Source organism: Heterodontus francisci, chromosome 1, assembly GCF_036365525.1.
Source record: "Heterodontus francisci isolate sHetFra1 chromosome 1, sHetFra1.hap1, whole genome shotgun sequence".
In the NCBI taxonomy this organism is placed as follows: domain Eukaryota; kingdom Metazoa; phylum Chordata; class Chondrichthyes; order Heterodontiformes; family Heterodontidae; genus Heterodontus; species Heterodontus francisci.
The window spans coordinates 184,060,005-184,078,473 of record NC_090371.1 but is presented as its reverse complement, the minus strand read 5'-3'; the positions used below and the strand labels follow the sequence as shown (position 1 = coordinate 184,078,473).

Genomic DNA, 18,469 nt, shown 5'->3' with positions numbered 1-18,469 from the left:
GTGGTACAGAATTGTAGAACACATAAGAACATAAAAAATAGGAGCAGGAGTAGGCCATTCAGCCCCTCAAGCCTGCCCCGCCATTAAATAAGATCATGGCTGATCTGTCCCAGGCCTCAACTCCTCTTTCGGGTCTGCTCCGCATAACCCTCGACTCCCCGAGCTTTCAAAAATCTATCTACCTCCTCCTTAAATACATTTAGTAACCTAGCCTCCACAACTCTCTGAGGTAGAGAATTCCATAGATTCACCACCCTCTGAGAAAAGAAATTCCTTTGCATCTCAGTTTTAAATGTGTGACTCCTTATTCTATAATTATGTCTCCTAGTTCGAGATTCCCGCACCAGTGGAAACATATTTTCAATGTCTACCCTGTCAAACCCCTTTAGAATCTTATGTGTTTCAATAAGATCACCTCTCATTCTTCTAAAATCCAATGAATAAAGACCTAACCTGTTTAGCCTTTCTTGATAAGTCAACCCCTTCGCCTCAGGAATCAGCCTAATGAACCTTTTCTGAACTGCCTTCAATGCTAAGTTTATCCTTCCTTAAATACGGGGACCAAAACTGTACGCAGTACTCCAAGTGTGGCCTCACCAACACCCTGTACTTTTGTAACAAGACTTCCCTATTTTTAAACTCTAACCCCCTCGCATTAAAGGTCAAAATTCCATTTGCCTTCCTAATTACTTGCTGTGCCTGCATGCTAACTTTTTGTGTTTCATGTACATGAACACCCAGATCCCTCTATACTGCAGTATTTTGTAGTCTTTCTCCATCTAAATAATAATCTCCCTTTTTATTCTTCCTACCAAAGTGGATGACCTCACACTTGACCACATTGAACTCCATCTGCCAAGTTTTTGCCCTCTCACTTAACCCATCTATATCCGTTTGTAGATTCTTTGCATCCTCATCATAACATGCCTTCCCACCTATTTTTGTATCGTCAGCAAATTTGGATACACTACACTGTGTCCCTTCCTCCAAGTCATTAATATAGATAGTAAATAGTTGAGGCCCTAGGACCGATCCTTCTGGGACCCCACTAGTTACGGCTTTCCAACCTGAAAAAGACCCATTAATCCCGACTCTCTGCCTTCTGTGTGTTAGCCAATCTTCAATCCATGCCAACACGTTACCCCCAATACCCTGAGCTCTTATGTTGTGCAACAACCTTTTATGTGGCACCTTATCAAATGCCTTCTGAAAATCCAAATACACTACATCTACCGGTTCTCCTTTATCCACTCTGCTTGTTATATCCTCAAAGAACTCTAACAAATTTGTCAAACATGATTTCCCTTTCATAAAACCATGTTGACTCTGTTTGATTGCATTATGTTTTTCTATATTTCCTGCTATTTCTTCCTTAATAATGGATTCTAGCATTTTCCCAATGACAGATGTTCAGCTAACTGGTCTATAGTTTCCTGCTTTCTGTCTCCCTCCTTTCTTGAATATGGGCGTCACATTCTTCTTTGGGCCTCCTTATCTCGAGAGACAATGGATACGCGCCTGGAGGTGGTCAGTGGTTTGTGAAGCAGCGCCTGGAGTGGCTATAAAGGCCAATTCTGGAGTGACAGGCTCTTCCACAGGTGCTGCAGAGAAATTTGTTTGTTGGGGCTGTTGCACAGTTGGCTCTCCCCTTGCGCCTCTGTCTTTTTTCCTGCCAACTACTAAGTCTCTTCGACTCGCCACAATTTAGCCCTGTCTTTATGGCTGCCCGCCAGCTCTGGCGAATGCTGGCAACTGACTCCCACGACTTGTGATCAATGTCACACGATTTCATGTCACGTTTGCAGACGTCTTTATAACGGAGACATGGACGGCCGGTGGGTCTGATACCAGTGGCGAGCTCGCTGTACAATGTGTCTTTGGGGATCCTGCCATCTTCCATGCGGCTCACATGGCCAAGCCATCTCAAGCGCCGCTGACTCAGTAGTGTGTATAAGCTGGGGGTGTTGGCCGCTTCAAGGACTTCTGTGTTGGAGATATAGTCCTGCCACCTGATGCCAAGTATTCTCCGAAGGCAGCGAAGATGGAATGAATTGAGACGTCGCTCTTGGCTGGCATACGTTGTCCAGGCCTCGCTGCCGTAGAGCAAGGTACTGAGGACACAGGCCTGATACACTCGGACTTTTGTGTTCCGTGTCAGTGCGCCATTTTCCCACACTCTCTTGGCCAGTCTGGACATAGCAGTGGAAGCCTTACCCATGCGCTTGTTGATTTCTGCATCTAGAGACAGGTTACTGGTGATAGTTGAGCCTCGGCAGGTGAACTCTTGAACCACTTCCAGAGCGTGGTCGCCAATATTGATGGATGGAGCATTTCTGACATCCTGCCCCATGATGTTCGTTTTCTTGAGGCTGATGGTTAGGCCAAATTCATTGCAGGCAGACGCAAACCTGTCAATGAGACTCTGCAGGCATTCTTCAGTGTGAGATGTTAAAGCAGCATCGTCAGCAAAGAGGAGTTCTCTGATGAGGACTTTCCGTACTTTGGACTTCGCTCTTAGACGGGCAAGGTTGAACAACCTGCCCCCTGATCTTGTGTGGAGGAAAATTCCTTCTTCAGAGGATTTGAACGCATGTGAAAGCAGCAGGGAGAAGAAAATCCCAAAAAGTGTGGGTGCGAGAACACAGCCCTGTTTCACACCACTCAGGATAGGAAAGGGCTCTGATGAGGAGCCACCATGTTGAATTGTGCCTTTCATATTGTCATGGAATGAGGTGATGATACTTAGTAGCTTTGGTGGACATCCGATCTTTTCTAGTAGTCTGAAGAGACCACGTCTGCTGACGAGGTCAAAGGCTTTGGTGAGATCAATGAAAGCAATGTAGAGGGGCATCTGTTGTTCACGGCATTTCTCCTGTATCTGACGAAGGGAGAACAGCATGTCAATAGTCGATCTCTCTGCACGAAAGCCCCACTGTGCCTCAGGGTAGACGCGCTCGGCCAGCTTCTGGAGCCTGTTCAGAACGACTCAAGCAAAGACTTTCCCCACTATGCTGAGCAGGGAGATTCCACGGTAGTTGTTGCAGTCACCGCGGTCACCTTTGTTTTTATAGAGGGTGATGATGTTGGCATCGCGCATGTCCTGAGGTACTGCTCCCTCGTCCCAGCACAGGCATAGCAGTTCATGCAGTGCTGAGAGTATAGCAGGCTTGGCACTCTTGATTATTTCAGGGGTAATGCTGTCCTTCCCAGGGGCTTTTCCGCTGGCTAGGGAATCAATGGCATCACTGAGTTCCGATTTGGTTGGCTGTATGTCCAGCTCATCCATGACTGGTAGAGGCTGGGCTGCATTGAGGGCAGTCTCAGTGACAGCATTCTCCCTGGAGTACAGTTCTAGGTAGTGCTCAACCCAGCGGTCCATCTGTTTGCGTTGGTCAGTGATTATGTCCCCCGATTTAGATTTGAGGGGGGCAATCTTCTTGATGGTTGGCCCAAGAGCTCTCTTCATGCCATCATACATTCCTCTGATGTTTCCGGTGTCTGAGGCCAGCTGAATATGACTGCATAGGTGTTGCCAGTAGTCGTTTGCGCAACGCCTAGCTGTTCTTTGTGCAGTACTTCTGGCTGCTTTAAGTGCTGCGGATGTTAAATCGCTGGGGGCTTTCTTGTAGTTCAAAAGTGCAATGCGCTTAGCGGCTATGACAGGTTCCAGCTCTTCATTATGAGATTGAAACCAGTCTGCATTTCTCTTCGCACTTTTGCCGTAGGTGGTCAAAGCTGACTCATAGATGGCGTCTCTGATGTGGGCCCACTTGGTCTCAGCATCCCCTGTGGGAGTGTTTTAAAGGGCTGTTACAAGTGAATTTAGAAATTTTTGTAACAGCTGTGGGTGAGAAATTCTGCTCGTGTTGATGCGCGGGTGGCCCTTCTGCTTGGAATGATGCAACTTCTTTGGTCTGAGTCTAACCGTGCTGCACACCAGGGAGTGGTCGGTGTCGCAGTCCGCACTGTGGAAGCTGCGTGTGATTTGAACACTGTTTAAGGCGGCTCGCCTTGTGACAATGAGGTCTAGCTGGTGCCAACGACGTGATCTTGGGTGCCTCCATGAAACCTGGTGACAGGGTTTAGTGTGAAAGAACGAGTTGGTGATGCAGAGGTTATGATAGGTACACAACTCAAGTAGTCTCTGCCCGTTCTCATTCATCCTTCCAACGCCATAGCGCCCAAGGCAGGAGGGCCATGAGTCATGGTCGGCCCCAACCCTGGCATTAAAGTCCCCCAGCAGGAATAGGTGTTCGGTGTTGGGGATGCTGCTAATGATGTTATGGAGTTGTTCATAGAACTGGTCTTTAGCTTCAGGTGCGGAGCAGAGTGTTGGAGCATAGATGCTGAGTAGGTGTACTGGACCAGAGGTGGTGAGCAGTCGGATGGACAGTATGCGTTCCGAGCCATTTGAGGGAGGCTCTATCATGCTGAGCAAGGAGTTTCTGATGGCGAAGCCCACTCCATGCTGTCTTGGTTCTTCAGGATCCCTGCCCTGCCAGAAGAAGGTGTAGTCTTGCTCTGCTAGAGAGCCACTCGCGGGGAAGCGAGTCTCCTGAAGTGCTGCAATGTCCACATTGAATCTACTGAGCTCGTTGTTAATGATGGCGGTCTTCCGAGAATCGTTGATTTGTGTAAGGTCTTCCGACAGGCCAGGACACATAGTTCTGACGTTCCAGCTTGCAAAGCGAAGGGCTGGTACCTTCTTTCCTTTTTTCATGTTGTTTGGTGCGGTGTATCAGTCCACCTTTCGGGCAATGACCCTGAGCTCCAAGCACCCATTGAAGCAGGCAGACTGTGGCGGGACAGAACCTTATTGACCGGGGGCTGCCCGGTTTGAGGCGGGCGGTAGCTGTCCAGTGAGGTGCAATGACCTCTCCCACCGACAAAGGCAACCCGTGGCGCCCAGTTTCTACGCCAATTTATCTGGACTTATAACCCGTAACTGCTGCCTTCCGTGTTGTTTTAGTCGCTGTGAGGCAACTATGGAGTGACCTCTCCATGGCGCATGCCTGGGCAAATTTATGGAGGTTGAGAGTTGCCCAGTCGTCAAAACCCCCCTCTCGGCCTTTCTGGTGGGGTCCAAAGGAGTGCAGGACACGACGTTTGGCACCAGTATGGCTGCAGGAACTGCCGGAAACATGCCAAAGGTGACACATGACCGCCTACGGGGTTCCGCTCCGGATTTTCTGTTAGGGTTTACTCCCTTAGCCTTGGTCTCTCCCGAGACGCCTACAAGGCAGTGGGGTTGTTGGGGCCCCTACACAGGTGTAGGATGGTGCCGGTGGGAGGAGGGGATGCAAGGGGGAGGGGTAGAGGGAGGGGGTGGGGGGGGGTGCAGGGGAAGGGGGTGCGGGGTGAAGATGGTGCGAGGGGGGGCGGGCTGGGACGGGGTTGTGAGGGGGTGAGCTGAGAGGGTGGAGCAGGGAAGGGGACGGGAGTGGGGGGGGTGGAAGGGGGGTAAAGGGGGGGGGAGGGGGGGTGGAATCTGGTGCAGGTAATAAGCCATTTCCTCAGTGCCCACCATCGACGTCCGGAAAGCTCATCCACGTCCTTCGGGAGGTGAAGCATCATTTGGCAGACTTAGAGGTGATTACATTTGCTAAGGGTTTTTTTTTTGCAGTGGTTTAAATAAAGGCATGCAGCATTGCCGACAGTGCGCTGCAGATGCTCTCCGAGCCATCTCCCGCGGGCGCTTTGAAGTTGCGGCCGGGGGGGCCGTTCGTGGATGTTTTGGGTGTTCGGGGCACCTTTTCACAGGACTTCTCTCGGGTCCCGCAGCTCCTTCTTCACCTCAATGGACTTACCGCATGCCGTGGCTGCAGACACTCTGGACTGTGAAGACAGCAGGATCGGAGATTGAAGTATCGGCAGCTGTGCTCGTCAGTTTCATCCGGATCAATTTCATTGAGAAAACAAAGAGCAGGTGTGGCTGGGGGAGGGCAGTGGGCCCAGGTAACATACACTAAACTAACTGTTAGCCTTTAGATAGGGCTAAAATGAACTGATTTAAAGAGCCAGGGGAATGTAAACAGTTTAAGAGGGCAGATTGGGGGAGAAAACGTTAGGGATGGGAGCAGATGGCCATGGATAGAGTTGAACAGCAAGGGAGCTTCCTAGGGAGCTTCCAGCCCAGGAGCCATCTTGAACAACATGTTTTTCTATATTTCCTGCTATTTCTTCCTTAATAATGGATTCTAGCATTTTCCCAATGACAGATGTTCAGCTAACTGGTCTATAGTTTCCTGCTTTCTGTCTCCCTCCTTTCTTGAATATGGGCGTCACATTAACGGTTTTCCAATCCACTGGTACCCTACTGGAATCCAGTGAGTTTTGGTATATTATGACCAATGCCTCCCCTATCTCTGCAGCCACTTCTTTTAAAACCCTTGGATGCAGGTCATCAGGTCCTGGTGACTTTTTTGCCTTTAGTCCCATCAGCTTGTCAAGCACCTTTTCCCTCGTGATAGAGATTGTTACAAATTCCTCCCTCCCATTTACACCTTGCTCATCTATTATAGTTGGGATGTTTATAGTGTCCTCCACCGTGAAGACCGATGCAAAATATTGATTTAAATGATCTGCCATTCCCCTGTTCCCTGTTATTAATTCCCCAGTTTCATCCTCTAAGGATCCCACACTTACTTTAGCTACTCTCTTCCTTTTTATATACTCGTAGAAGCTCTTACTGTTTGTTTTTATATTTCTTGCCAATTTACTCTGATAATTAATTTTCTCCCTCTTTATTAGTTTTTTAGTCATCCACTGTTAGTTTCTAACAACTTCCCAATCCTCTGGCCTACCACTAGCTTTCACCGCTTTTTACGCCTTTGTTTTTGATTTGATACTCTCCTTAACTTCCTTTGTTATCCACGGTTGGTTCATCATTCTCATCAAGTCCTTCTTTCTGACCAGAATAAATGTTTGCTGAGTGTTATGAAATATCTGCTTAAAGTCTGCTACTGCTCATCTACTGACTTTCCCTTTAATCTATTTTCTCAGCCCGCTTTAGGCAACTCTTTCTTCATACCTCTGTAATTGCCCTATTTTAAGTTGAGGACGCTGGTTTGCGACTCGAGTTGCTCACCCTCAAACTGAATTTGAAATTCTACCATGTTATGATCGCTTCCCCCTAGAGAATCCTTGACTACAAGATTTCTTATTAATCCTACCTCATTACACATTACCAAATCTAAAACAGCCTGTTCCCGGGTAGGTTCTGCAATGTATTGTTCTAAGAAACAATCCCTGATGCACTCTATAAATTCGTCTTCCATGTTACCCACATATTTGGATCCATATTGTGAGTTTCTGATTTAGCTCTATTATCATGCAGGGGCCATAAAGGGAAGAAAAAATTGAAAACTAATTATATTATCATGCATCTGGTAACAGTACTCTAAAAATAGGTCTCCAGTCTATTCTCTCAGTGAGGAAAGGCATTTGGCATAGGCAAAGGAGAAAATAAGAATTAAAGAATAATGATAAATGCCAAAAAAAATTGCAAAACAAGAATGAGAGCTAGAAACAGGCAGAACTATGAATAAAGATGTAGCATAATTAGAGATATGATGAGGGTACAGAAGCTGGGAGAGAAATATCAAAATAATGTGAGTTGGCAGATATCAATAAGTGTGAGAATTGCAATGAGGAAGAAATTGTAGAAAAGTGAGGTAGTTAAATGCCATATGAAGGAAATCTGTTGGGAAATCTAGATAGTTGCTACCAGATGGTTAAAGAATGGTTGGAATAACACAACAAAAAATTCAATCCACTTCAGTGCTTTATTCAAACTTCTTTTTGCATGTTGTGATTTTAAAGTGTATATATATATTTATACTATACATATCTTCTTCTTTGGCCTCCTTGTCTCGAGAGACAATGGGGAAGCGCCTGGAGGTGGTCAGTGGTTTGTGAAGCAGCACCTGGAGTGGCTATAAAGGCCACAGGTGCTGCAGAAAAAATTGTTTGTCGGGGCTGTTACACAGTGGGCTCTCCCCTTGCGCTCCTGTCTTTTTTCCTGCCAACTGCTAAGTCTCTTCAACTCACCACACTTTAGCCCCGCCTTTATGGCTGCCCGCCAGCTCTGGCGATCACGAGCAACTGACTCCCACGACTTGTGATCAATGTCACAGGACTTCATGTCACGTTTGCAGACGTTTTTAAAGCGGAGACATGGACAGCCGGTGGGTCTGATACCAGTGACGAGCTCACTGTACAATGTGTCCTTGGGGATCCTGCCATTTTCCATGCGGCTCACATGGCCAAGCCACCTCAAGCGCCGCTGACTCAGTAGGGTGTATATGCTGGGGATGTTGGCCGCCTCGAGGACTTCTGTGTTGGAGATAGAGTCCTGCCAGCTGATGCCAAGGATTCTCCGGAGGCAGCGAAGATGGAATGAATTGAGACGTCGCTCTTGGCTGACATACATTGACCAGGCCTCGTTGCCGTACAGCAAGGTACTGAGGACACAGGCGTGATACACTCGGACTTTTGTGTTGCGTGTCAGTGCGCCATTTTCCCACACTCTCTTGGCCAGTCTGGACATAGCAGTGGAAGCCTTTCCCATGCACTTGTTGATTTCTGCACCGAGAGACAGGTTACTGGTGATAGTTGAGCCTAGGTAGATGAACTCTTGAACTACTTCCAGAGCATGGTCGCTGCTATTGATGGATGGAGCATTTCTGACGTCCTGTCCCATGATGTTCGTTTTCTTGAGGCTGATGGTTAGGCCAAATTCGTTGTAGGCAGCCGCAATCCTGTCGATGAGTCTCTGCAGACACACTTCAGTGTGAGATGTTAATGCAGCATCGTCAGCAAAGAGGAGTTCCCTGATGAGGACTTTCCGTACTTTGGTCTTTGCTCTTAGACGGGCAAGGTTGGACAACCTGCCATCTGATCTTGTGTGGAGGAAAATTCCTTCTACTGAAGACTTGAACGCATGTGAGAGCAACAGGGAGAAGAAGATCCCAAACAGTGTAGGTGCAAGAACACAGCCCTGTTTCACGCCACTCAGGATAGGAAAGGGGTCTGATGAGGCGCCGCTATGCTGAATTCTGCCTTTTATATTGTCATGGAATGAGGTGATGATACTTAGTAGCTTTGGTGGGCATCCGATCTTTTCTAGTAGTCTGAAGAGACCACGTCTGCTGACGAGGTCAAAGGCTTTGGTGAGATCAATGAAAGCAACGTAGAGGGGCATCTGTTGTCGCGGCATTTCTCCTGTAGCTGGCGAAGGGAGAACAGCATGTCAATGATGGATCTTTCTGCTAGAAAGCCACACTGTGCCTCCGGGTAGACACGCTCAGCCAGCTTCTGGAGCCTGTTTAAAGTGACTCGAGCGAAGACTTTCCCCACTATGCTGAGTAGGGAGATTCCACGGTCGGTGTTGCAGTCGCCGCGGTCACCCTTGTTCTTATAGAGGGTGATGATATTGGCATCGCGTATGTCCTGTGGTACTGCTCCCTCATCCCAGCACAGGCAAAGCAGTTCGTAGAGTGCTGAAAGTATAGCAGGCTTGGCACTCTTGATTATTTCAGGGGTAATGCCGTCCTTCCCAGAGGCTTTTCCGCTGGCTAGAGAATCAATGGCATCACTGAGTTCCGATTTTGTTGGCTGTACGTCCAGCTCATCCATGACTGGCAGAAACTTGGCTGCATTGAAGGCGGCCTCAGTGACACCATTTTCCCTGGAGTACAGTTCTAGGTAGTGCTCCGCCCGGCGGTACATTTGCTTGCGTTGGTCAGTGATTGTGTCCCCTCATTTAGATTTGAGGGTTGGCCCAAAAGCTCTCTTAATGCCATCATACATTCCTCTGATGTTTCCGGTGTCGGAGGCCAGCTGAATATGACTGTATCGGTGTTGCCAGCAGTCATTTGCGCAGCGCCTGGCTGCATATACATATATATAAAATAAAATCATAGGTGAAAGCCTGCATCACACCACAGTGACACAAAATTATCACTGATCTGAATGAGTTTGGCAAAGCTGCACATACACTGTAAGATTTCAACTAACTAACAGTTTTTGCAAGTTTACAGTAAAGCTGCATTGCCCAAATACAAAAATAAGTTATGCTTTTTTTTCCACATTCATCAATCGAGATGCAACATGATGGCTGAATGGGAATTTCCACCGGGTTTGGGCGGGAGTCTGATTTGTATATGCAAGTGAGGCCGAACAGCTAAAATTTCTCCAGACCTCAGCATGCAAGCTTGTTGTACAGCCTAGCCCCCATGCCACACCATGCACCGATCCTGCCCATGATAAAACCAAGGCCACAGCATTGAGTTGTTGGAAGTTTAATGAGCACATAAAGTGACACAGAAATGCCTAGATTCCTGAATCTATGTTAGTAAATTAATATCCATCATGCAGCTAAGTTTTGTTGGAAGTTTTCTCTGTTGGCTCACCTTCACAAGTGACAATAGTTCCAGTTTTAAATTACATATAGATGTGCCCTGCTCCATATGGGTATGCAAGTGCAGTTGCAAAAGAGCTGTAAGGTTGTATGAGTGTAGTCCTGTCAAACTAACAGGTTGAGAGGAAACTTAAGTGTCGCTAATAAATTTTGCTTATCTACGTAAAAACTTCTTCTTAGGCAGTCCCTCGGGAATGAGGATGACATTCTTCCACTCCAGGGTTGTGGGTCTTTAGGTGACTGAAAAGTCTAATTCTGGATCTGTACAACTCTGCCACAGGTGGGGCAGGTGGTGTTTGATGAGGCGAGTGAATAGGATGCTCAAAATTCCGAACACTCCTTCCGCTGTTTGCGCTTGGTCGCTGCCTGGGCACATTGATGTTGTTCAAACTGGCTGGCACCATTGTGGATGCTTCTTCTCCATTTTGGGTGGTCTCAGGCAACAGATTCCCACGAATCGGTGGAAATGTCACATTTTTTCAGGGAGCCTTTCAGGACATCCTTGTAGCATTTCCACTGCCCTCCTGGTAGCCACTTGCCATGACGCAACTCGGAGTAGAAACCTTGTTTTGGGAGTCTTGTGTCAGGCGGACAATGTGGCCCACCCAGTGTAACTGACTAGCCATGACCAGTGTCTCGATACTGGGGATGTTGGCCTGAGAGAGGACACAGATATTAGAGCACCTGTCCTGCCACTGAATTTGCAGGATCTTGCGGAAGCACTGCTGGTGATATCTCTCCAGGGCTTTGAGATGTCTGCTGTACAGTGTCCATGTTTCCAACGCATACAGGAGGTAACACTGCGGCCCTGTAGACCATGAGCTATACATAATATAGGGAGGTGTTGGCTAGCTTAAATTGCCAGATTTTCTATTTCCAGGTCCTCTAGATGAGACTGTGCTCCTCCATTGCCCGATATGCTCCTGTGAGAAGAGTGCCCTAGAGACCCAAAAACTACAATCTTCCTTTCTTGGATTTCCTGGAGAAGTACCTCCAACAAAACATCTACAAAGGGAGGTGTTCTATGACTTTCTCCAGCCATCTGGGCTTAACTCCATCAATATTTTTTCATAACCTTTGCAAGAGATTGGCAAAAAAAAAACCACCCTGAAAATGGTCCCAAAGCTTTTCAATAGCAGCTTCAACCATTTAAGAGCTTCAGCTGCACACAAGTTCCTAATGTCCACTTACATGAAGCTTTCACTAGCTGGCAGATCGCTATAAAGCGATCAACTTGATCAAGGTTGGGAGTTCCTGGAAAACTGGAAAATGCAAAGCTTGCTGTGCTTCAGTTCTATATCTTCAGCATTGAAACTGCAAAATATACCAGGCCTGAAATTTCACTGGAGTGCTCCAAGGACCCGCAGAGAATTGTGTGAACAGCTGAAAACAGCTTATCAGGAGGAGCTTTCTACAAAAGCAGCTTAAACATAAATCAAATATTTTCATACATGGATAGTGATTTTACAGAAAATAAAACTCATGCTAATCCTATTATAGCATATCTGTTAAATACAGTAATTAACTATAGTTACATCACAATGTCAACCGCAATAATCCTCTACATCCTGGCGCTGCCTAATATTGTAATTCACATCCCATGATTTTAAAAACATACCAGTAATTTTACTGATTATCATTGATGGATCAGTATATTTGCCCTAGAATTTGTGGGGAGGCAGCAGGAAGAAAGATTTTAAGATTCAGGGTTAACAAGCTTACTTTATAAGGGAAAGGGCTATTATGATCCAACTGAATAAAATCCAACTTAAGTAAAATGTTCCAGTCAAACAGTTCTGGCAACATATTCGGAAAATAGCCAACCACTTTAAACCACTTAATCCCAGCTTGCACACTCTGCTGATCTTTCCTTGAACAAATATGGTTTGAATTCATCTGCGGGAATGCAGTAACGTTAGTGAAGAAATTGATGGGCAATTTAGCTATCAAATCAAACAAGGCAACTTAACAAAGTCAGTTCCATGTACCTGATCAGTTTGTGAAAACCAACTCAAGCAACTTATTTTCAAGAAAAGATAACTTAAAATTAGTTTCTAAATATACCAGAATAAGAACTGCCTACTGGTTCATGGCAAGTTTTTAGAACACAAGCCTTTGCCTCCCGGGATATACAAACCAATCTTTTAGAAAAATAACAGATCTCCTGCAGCGTTGCACATAGTAGGTCAAATGAAGCAATATTTAATTAGGGTTGAAGCATTAAGCCATGCAGTTACAATATATTATCCTACTACTAAGAATGAACTGTTCCTTTTAAGGACACAAAGCCTAATTGCTGTTAAGTAAACACAGGGTGAGGTTAATCAGATTTTAACTGCGAGATTTAAGTGCTCCTCCAGACCCCACAGTCCTCTAGAGGGTCACTTACGGCCCGTGATTACCGCATTCCTGTTCTCCCCATTTCCTATGACCTTCCTGAGGATCACTGTTGATGAGGTAGCTGGCCAAATGGGTCCTGGGCAAACTGGTGAGCTGCTCCTGGATATCCAATTGGCATTCGCAGCTTGCTGGAAATGTTCTGATGAGGCTCGAGGTTGCGCTCCAGGTGCTGCTCCCAGTGCACCATCTATTCTGCACCCAAAAATGGACCTAAACAAGAATTTAGGCCACTCTCTCTATGATAATGCCTTTGACAGCTGTACAAAGCTTGCCCTAACAAGGGGCATGTCATCGAAAGCAAGTTTCATTTTCTTTATTCATAAGGGAGCCAAAAATATCTGTTGTATTAGAGATGTCGCTGTCTGAACTTTCTGAACAGGTTAACATTTTGTAAGATTTGTGATGTCAAGAGACAATAAAATGAAATAGTAACCTTCATTGACACAGTTGCAGAATCCACATTGGTATCTTCGGCCACCTTCGATGAACTGCATCAATGGACACATGTAAGCTTTACACCTGTTGCAACGAATTGGTCCACTCTCTCCATGGTTTACAACGCAGAGTGGTGCCTGTTAAATTGAAAAACATTAATAAATTGGAAATGTTTAAATCAAAGAGATATAATTATGGAGAAGATTTCCTCTGACCTCTTGTAGAGAAATAATTAACCTATTCTTTACAAAAGGGTTACTATTTCATTACACATAGTGCACAGAGGAAATATTCCCCGATATGAACAGATTGTTTTCTTCAGAATTATTGTAGATCAAACTATTAGCAGTAGAACTAAACACTTTCAATGCCATTTCTCACATCACATTAAAAGGACATCCAGACTTTAAAATATTTGGTACTCAGATTTACATTACAATATAAATGCACAGTGGCGCAGTGGTTAGCACCGCAGCATCACAGCTCTAGCGACCCGGGTTCAATTCTGGGTACTGCCTGTGTGGAGTTTGCAAGTTCTCCCTGTGTCTGCGTGGGTTTCCTCCAGGTGCTCCGGTTTCCTCCCACATGCCAAAGACTTGCAGGTTGATAGGTTTATTTGCCATTATAAATTGCCCCTAGTAGAGGTAGGTGGTAGGGAAATATAGGGACAGGTGGGGATGTGGTAAGAACATGGGATTAGTGTAAGATTAGTATAAATGGGTGGTTGATGGTCGGCACAGACTCGGTGGGCCGAAGGGCCTGTTTCAGTGCTGTATCTCTAAACTAAACATAAAACAGATGGGATGAGTGATGAGATTTATAATTTAAAAAATTAAATGTGCATGCAAACTATTCCTATATCTGTGCCATTTGTTCATATCCATCTTTTACTCTCTCTCCTCCTGATGGCATTGACTCTTTACTGAGATATGATTCTAGGGGCCATGGTTATTCTGACCTAGTCATTTATGTGTAACAATCGACAGTAAATGTTGTCAGATTGTTCACCTCCAGAGGGCATCATAGCTGAGCCAATTCTGTCCTCACCCAATGTCCACACACATTCGTCTGCAGCAGAGCTTACTGAATAATCGTCATCAACAGATACTGAGCTGAATTTCCACTCCTTCATCTTGTGATACTGAGGCTAACTATAGTGTCCTGACTGCTGAGATTGGTCAGTTTAATACACACCATGAATTGAACAGTGAGTCTATGCAATCTCAGCATCTTTTATAAATTGCTAATAAACAAGTATTATAAATTACTTGACAGTTATACTTTAAATATATATATATATATATATATATATATATATAATTTCAATATATGTAAGAACATAAAGAAATAGAGGCAGGAGTAGACCATACGATCCCTTGAGCCTGTTCCACCATTCAATACGATCATGGTTGATCTTCTGCCTCAACTCCGCTTTCCTACTCATTCCCCATTTCCCTTGATGCCCTGAGAGATCAAAAATCTATCTATCTCAGCCTTAAATATACACAACGATGGAGCATCAAACCCTGTCAGATAGAGAATTCCAAAGGTTCACAACTCTCTGTGTGATTAAATTTCACCTCATCTCAGTCCTAAATAATCAACCCCTTATCCTGAAACTGTGCCCCCTTGTTCTAGATTCCCCAGCCAGGGGAAACAACCTCTCAGTGTCTATCCTGTCAAGTCCCTTCAGAATCTTGTATGTTTCAATGAGATCACCTTTCACTCTTCTAAACTCCATACAGTACAGGCCCAATTTACTCAGCCTCTCATCATCGGACAACTCTTCATCCCAGGAACCAATCTAGTGAATATCTACTGGACAATCTTAGTGCCATGAGAAACTGCTGATTTCTGTGAAATAGTCAGTATCAGACAACAAGTTTTGCATTGATGTCAGGCAAAACGTCGTATCACCCTGCAACCAACTGCTCTGTCTAACTGGTGGATAAAGGTTTAGCAAATGCCAAACTGAGGAACAGTGTACAGAATTGTCAGTGATTCTCCTAAGCTGACTAGTTATGCTGAATCTTGGCAAGGCTCCATTGCAACCACAGATGACTGAAATGCCTGCACTCATGGCCAGATAATATTTCAAGGTCAAAAGAGGTTCCTTCAGTAATCTTGAAAATGTTATACTTACATTGTTCGAAACTGACTGCTAAAACACCTTCACAACACAATATTTTATTTTATTGATTGACCTCTAGTTTGCAATGGAAAGTTTACAATCAGTGTATTAAAATGCACAGTATATAATTAAGGAGCAGTACTTGAAGTAGACTTAATAAAGGAGGCAAGGATCTTCAGACAGCGGATCTTCTGTTGATGTTTATTTTTGAGAACATAACATGCGTATTTATCCACCTCCAGGGTCATAGATAGTCAGTATGAAGAGGGAGCATTGGATGACTCATTGAACTCAAGTGATCAGGAACATGTGGTGTTGGCAGCAGGGGAATAGGATCCTGCTTACAGGGGGGCTGCTCACATCCTTCCTCAGCTGTAAAGCTTAGGAATTTGGGCCTCAGTGGGCCTACATTTGAGACTGCCCAAAATACCCTGTAAATTCTGAGAGTGAATGTCAAGAAGTCCATTAACCATGGGCAGGATTTTCCCTGCAGGCTTCAGGACTCCCCCGTCAAGCTCAAAAAAGGTTCAGAAGCCCGCACTGTGATTTTCCCTGAATGGGCCAATTAGTGGCCAGAGGGTGAGCTTGACATCTAATTAAGGACTGCAGGCAGGCTCTTGAAGATGGAGGGCCAGTCGGAGGCTCCTCAGCTCAGAAACAGCAGAAAACTACCTTTGCAGAGAAGTTGGGGAGAGGGCACCCCAAGATGGAGGTGCCCTCTCTCCAACTTTCTCAAAATTAATATAAAAAATCACCTCAGCAGCTAGGTCACCATTGTTTGGGGAGCCCCTCCACAGGGCAGACTGCAGCAGTAGCTGAAGCCAGGCAGAAGGGGCGGCACAGTGGCGCAGTGGTTAGCACCGCAGCCTCACAGCTCCAGTGACCTGAGTTCAATTCTGGGTACTGCCTGTGTGGAGTTTGCAAGTTCTCCCTGTGTCTGCGTAGGTTTCCTCCGGGTGCTCCGGTTTCTTCCCACATGCCAAAGACTTGCTGGTTGATAGGTTAATTGGTCATTATAAATTGCCCCTAGTATAGGTAGGTGGTAGGGAAATATAGGGACAAGTGGGGATGTGGTAGGAATATGGAATTAGTGTAGGATTAGTATAAATGGGTGGTTGATGGTCGGCACAGACTCGGTGGGCCGAAGGGCCTGTTTCAGTGCTGTATCTCGAAACTAAACTAGAACGGCAGGGCCTCGAATGGTCTCTCAGACGGTCGTTAGTATTGGAATTCTCTTCCCCAGCGAGCAATGGAGGCGCAGTCATTGAATATATTCAAGACTGAGTTAGACAGATTTTTGATTGACAAGGAAGTCAAGGGTTATGGGCAGGCAGGAAGGTGGAGTTAAGGCCACAATCAGATCAGCCATAAACTTATTGAATGGCAGAGCAGGCTCGAGAAACCAAATGGCTACTCCTGCTCCTATTTCTTATGTTCTTATGTAAGCCTGCTTGGAGCACTCTCCCACCTCCCCAACCCAGGTCTGCCGCCTCCAGGCAGCTACATTGCTCCTCATTGTCTCTGGGGACCTGGAGGCCAAATGAAAAATTCCAGGCCACCTCTGACAATAGGCCTTGAGGCCCTTAACTCGTTGTATCAGTTACTTGCTTGTTGTATCAGGTAGCCCTGCAGCCCACCACGCATCCCCACCTCCACCAGTCCCCCACGCCCCCCCCACAAAACAAAACCTGCCTCTAGGAAAGTTGCCCAGGGGCGGGGTAGAGCCAGGTAACTGGCACACTGGCTGGCAGCATGAAATCCCACACCTACCCAGCTCCGTGCCTGCCTCCATCAGGCACTACAAATCTTCCCCTATATCTTTGCAGTGGTGCATGACAGTTCATTAGAACCACAGTAAATCACAGACTGCATGACACTCCACATTCTTCTGCAGTTGATCCCACAATGATAGAATGCTGTCATTGTTGTCCACAGGTCTGATCCCATGCGGATCGATGGACGTGGTAAGGGAATGCCCAACAGCAGGGCATTTCTGGATTGGGAATAGGGCTGCTGTTTACCAAGTTATTTTTATTCGTTCATGGGATATGGGTGCCACTGGCTACACCAGTATTTATTATCCATCCCTAATTGCCCTTGAGAAGGTGGCGGTGAACTGCCTTCTTGAACCGCTGCAGTCCTTGTGGGGTAGGTACACCAACAGTGCTGTTAGGAAGGGAGTTCCAGGATTTTGACCCAGCAACAGTGAATGCACGGCAATATAGTTCCAAGTCAAGATGGTGTGTGGCTTGGAGGGCAACTTGCAGGTGGTGGGGTTCCCATGCATCTGCTGCCCTTGTCCTTCTAGTTGGTAGAGGTCGCGGCTTTGGAAGGTGCTGTCAAAGGAGCCTTGGTGAGTTGCTGCAATGCACCTTGTAGACCAGGGTTGTCCAACCTTTCTGGGCGGAGGGCCGTATCATGACTTTTGCTCACCCCGGGGGCCGGTGAGCAAATTTTAAAAGATAAAGGCATTAAAAATTTATCTTACTCATAAAAACAACAAGAAATGTGCATTTCTGTGAAGAAGCTTTAAATGAGAAGACTAATTTACTGACTTACTTTCTCGTCACTCTATTGAGAACTGATTTAGTGACATACCTGACATTGTTCTTGCTTGCATAAGTAATCAATCTCTGCCTGCACACTTGATGTACCAATGCAGAGTATTCTGGATAGATATCCATCTGTCAGGAGTGTTTTTGATCTCTCTCTCCCTGTGTTCCCTCCTCTGTGTTGCTCCCCCACTCTCTGTGTCATCCTCGCTCTGTGTTTCCCCCCACCCTGTTCCCCCGCTCTCTGATGCCCCCCTCTCTCTGTTTCCCCCACCCTCTCTCTGACAGTTGCACTGAGCGGGAGAGCCCAGCGCAGCAGCTTTGTGGTTGGTCAGTTTATTTAAAAACATCGCTCAGAGTTTCAGAGCTGACAGCTGCTGAAGCAGGAACGTGCTCCCCAACTTCGGACAGATGCAGGGTTTTCCAGCAGGCTTTTTAAAAAAGTCGGAAAACCCCGAATCTGTCAAAGTTGGGAAGCGTGTTCCTGCTTCAGCAGCTGTGAAATTGACAGCGCAATGTTTTTAAAGAGGC

The 18,469-nt window shown here is 46.0% G+C and overlaps 1 protein-coding gene across 2 annotated transcripts in view; it reads right to left on the bottom strand.

Annotated features, from left to right (window-relative positions):
* The window catches only part of LOC137373877 (protein transport protein Sec24D-like), a 282,185-nt gene that overhangs the window by 115,994 nt on the left and 147,722 nt on the right, over positions 1-18,469 (bottom strand). For both annotated transcript variants that reach the window (XM_068039393.1, XM_068039404.1), the window contains exon 9: positions 13,254-13,392. In XM_068039393.1, coding sequence (XP_067895494.1) covers positions 13,254-13,392 — 139 coding nt within the window. The remainder of the gene's footprint in view (positions 1-13,253; positions 13,393-18,469) is intronic.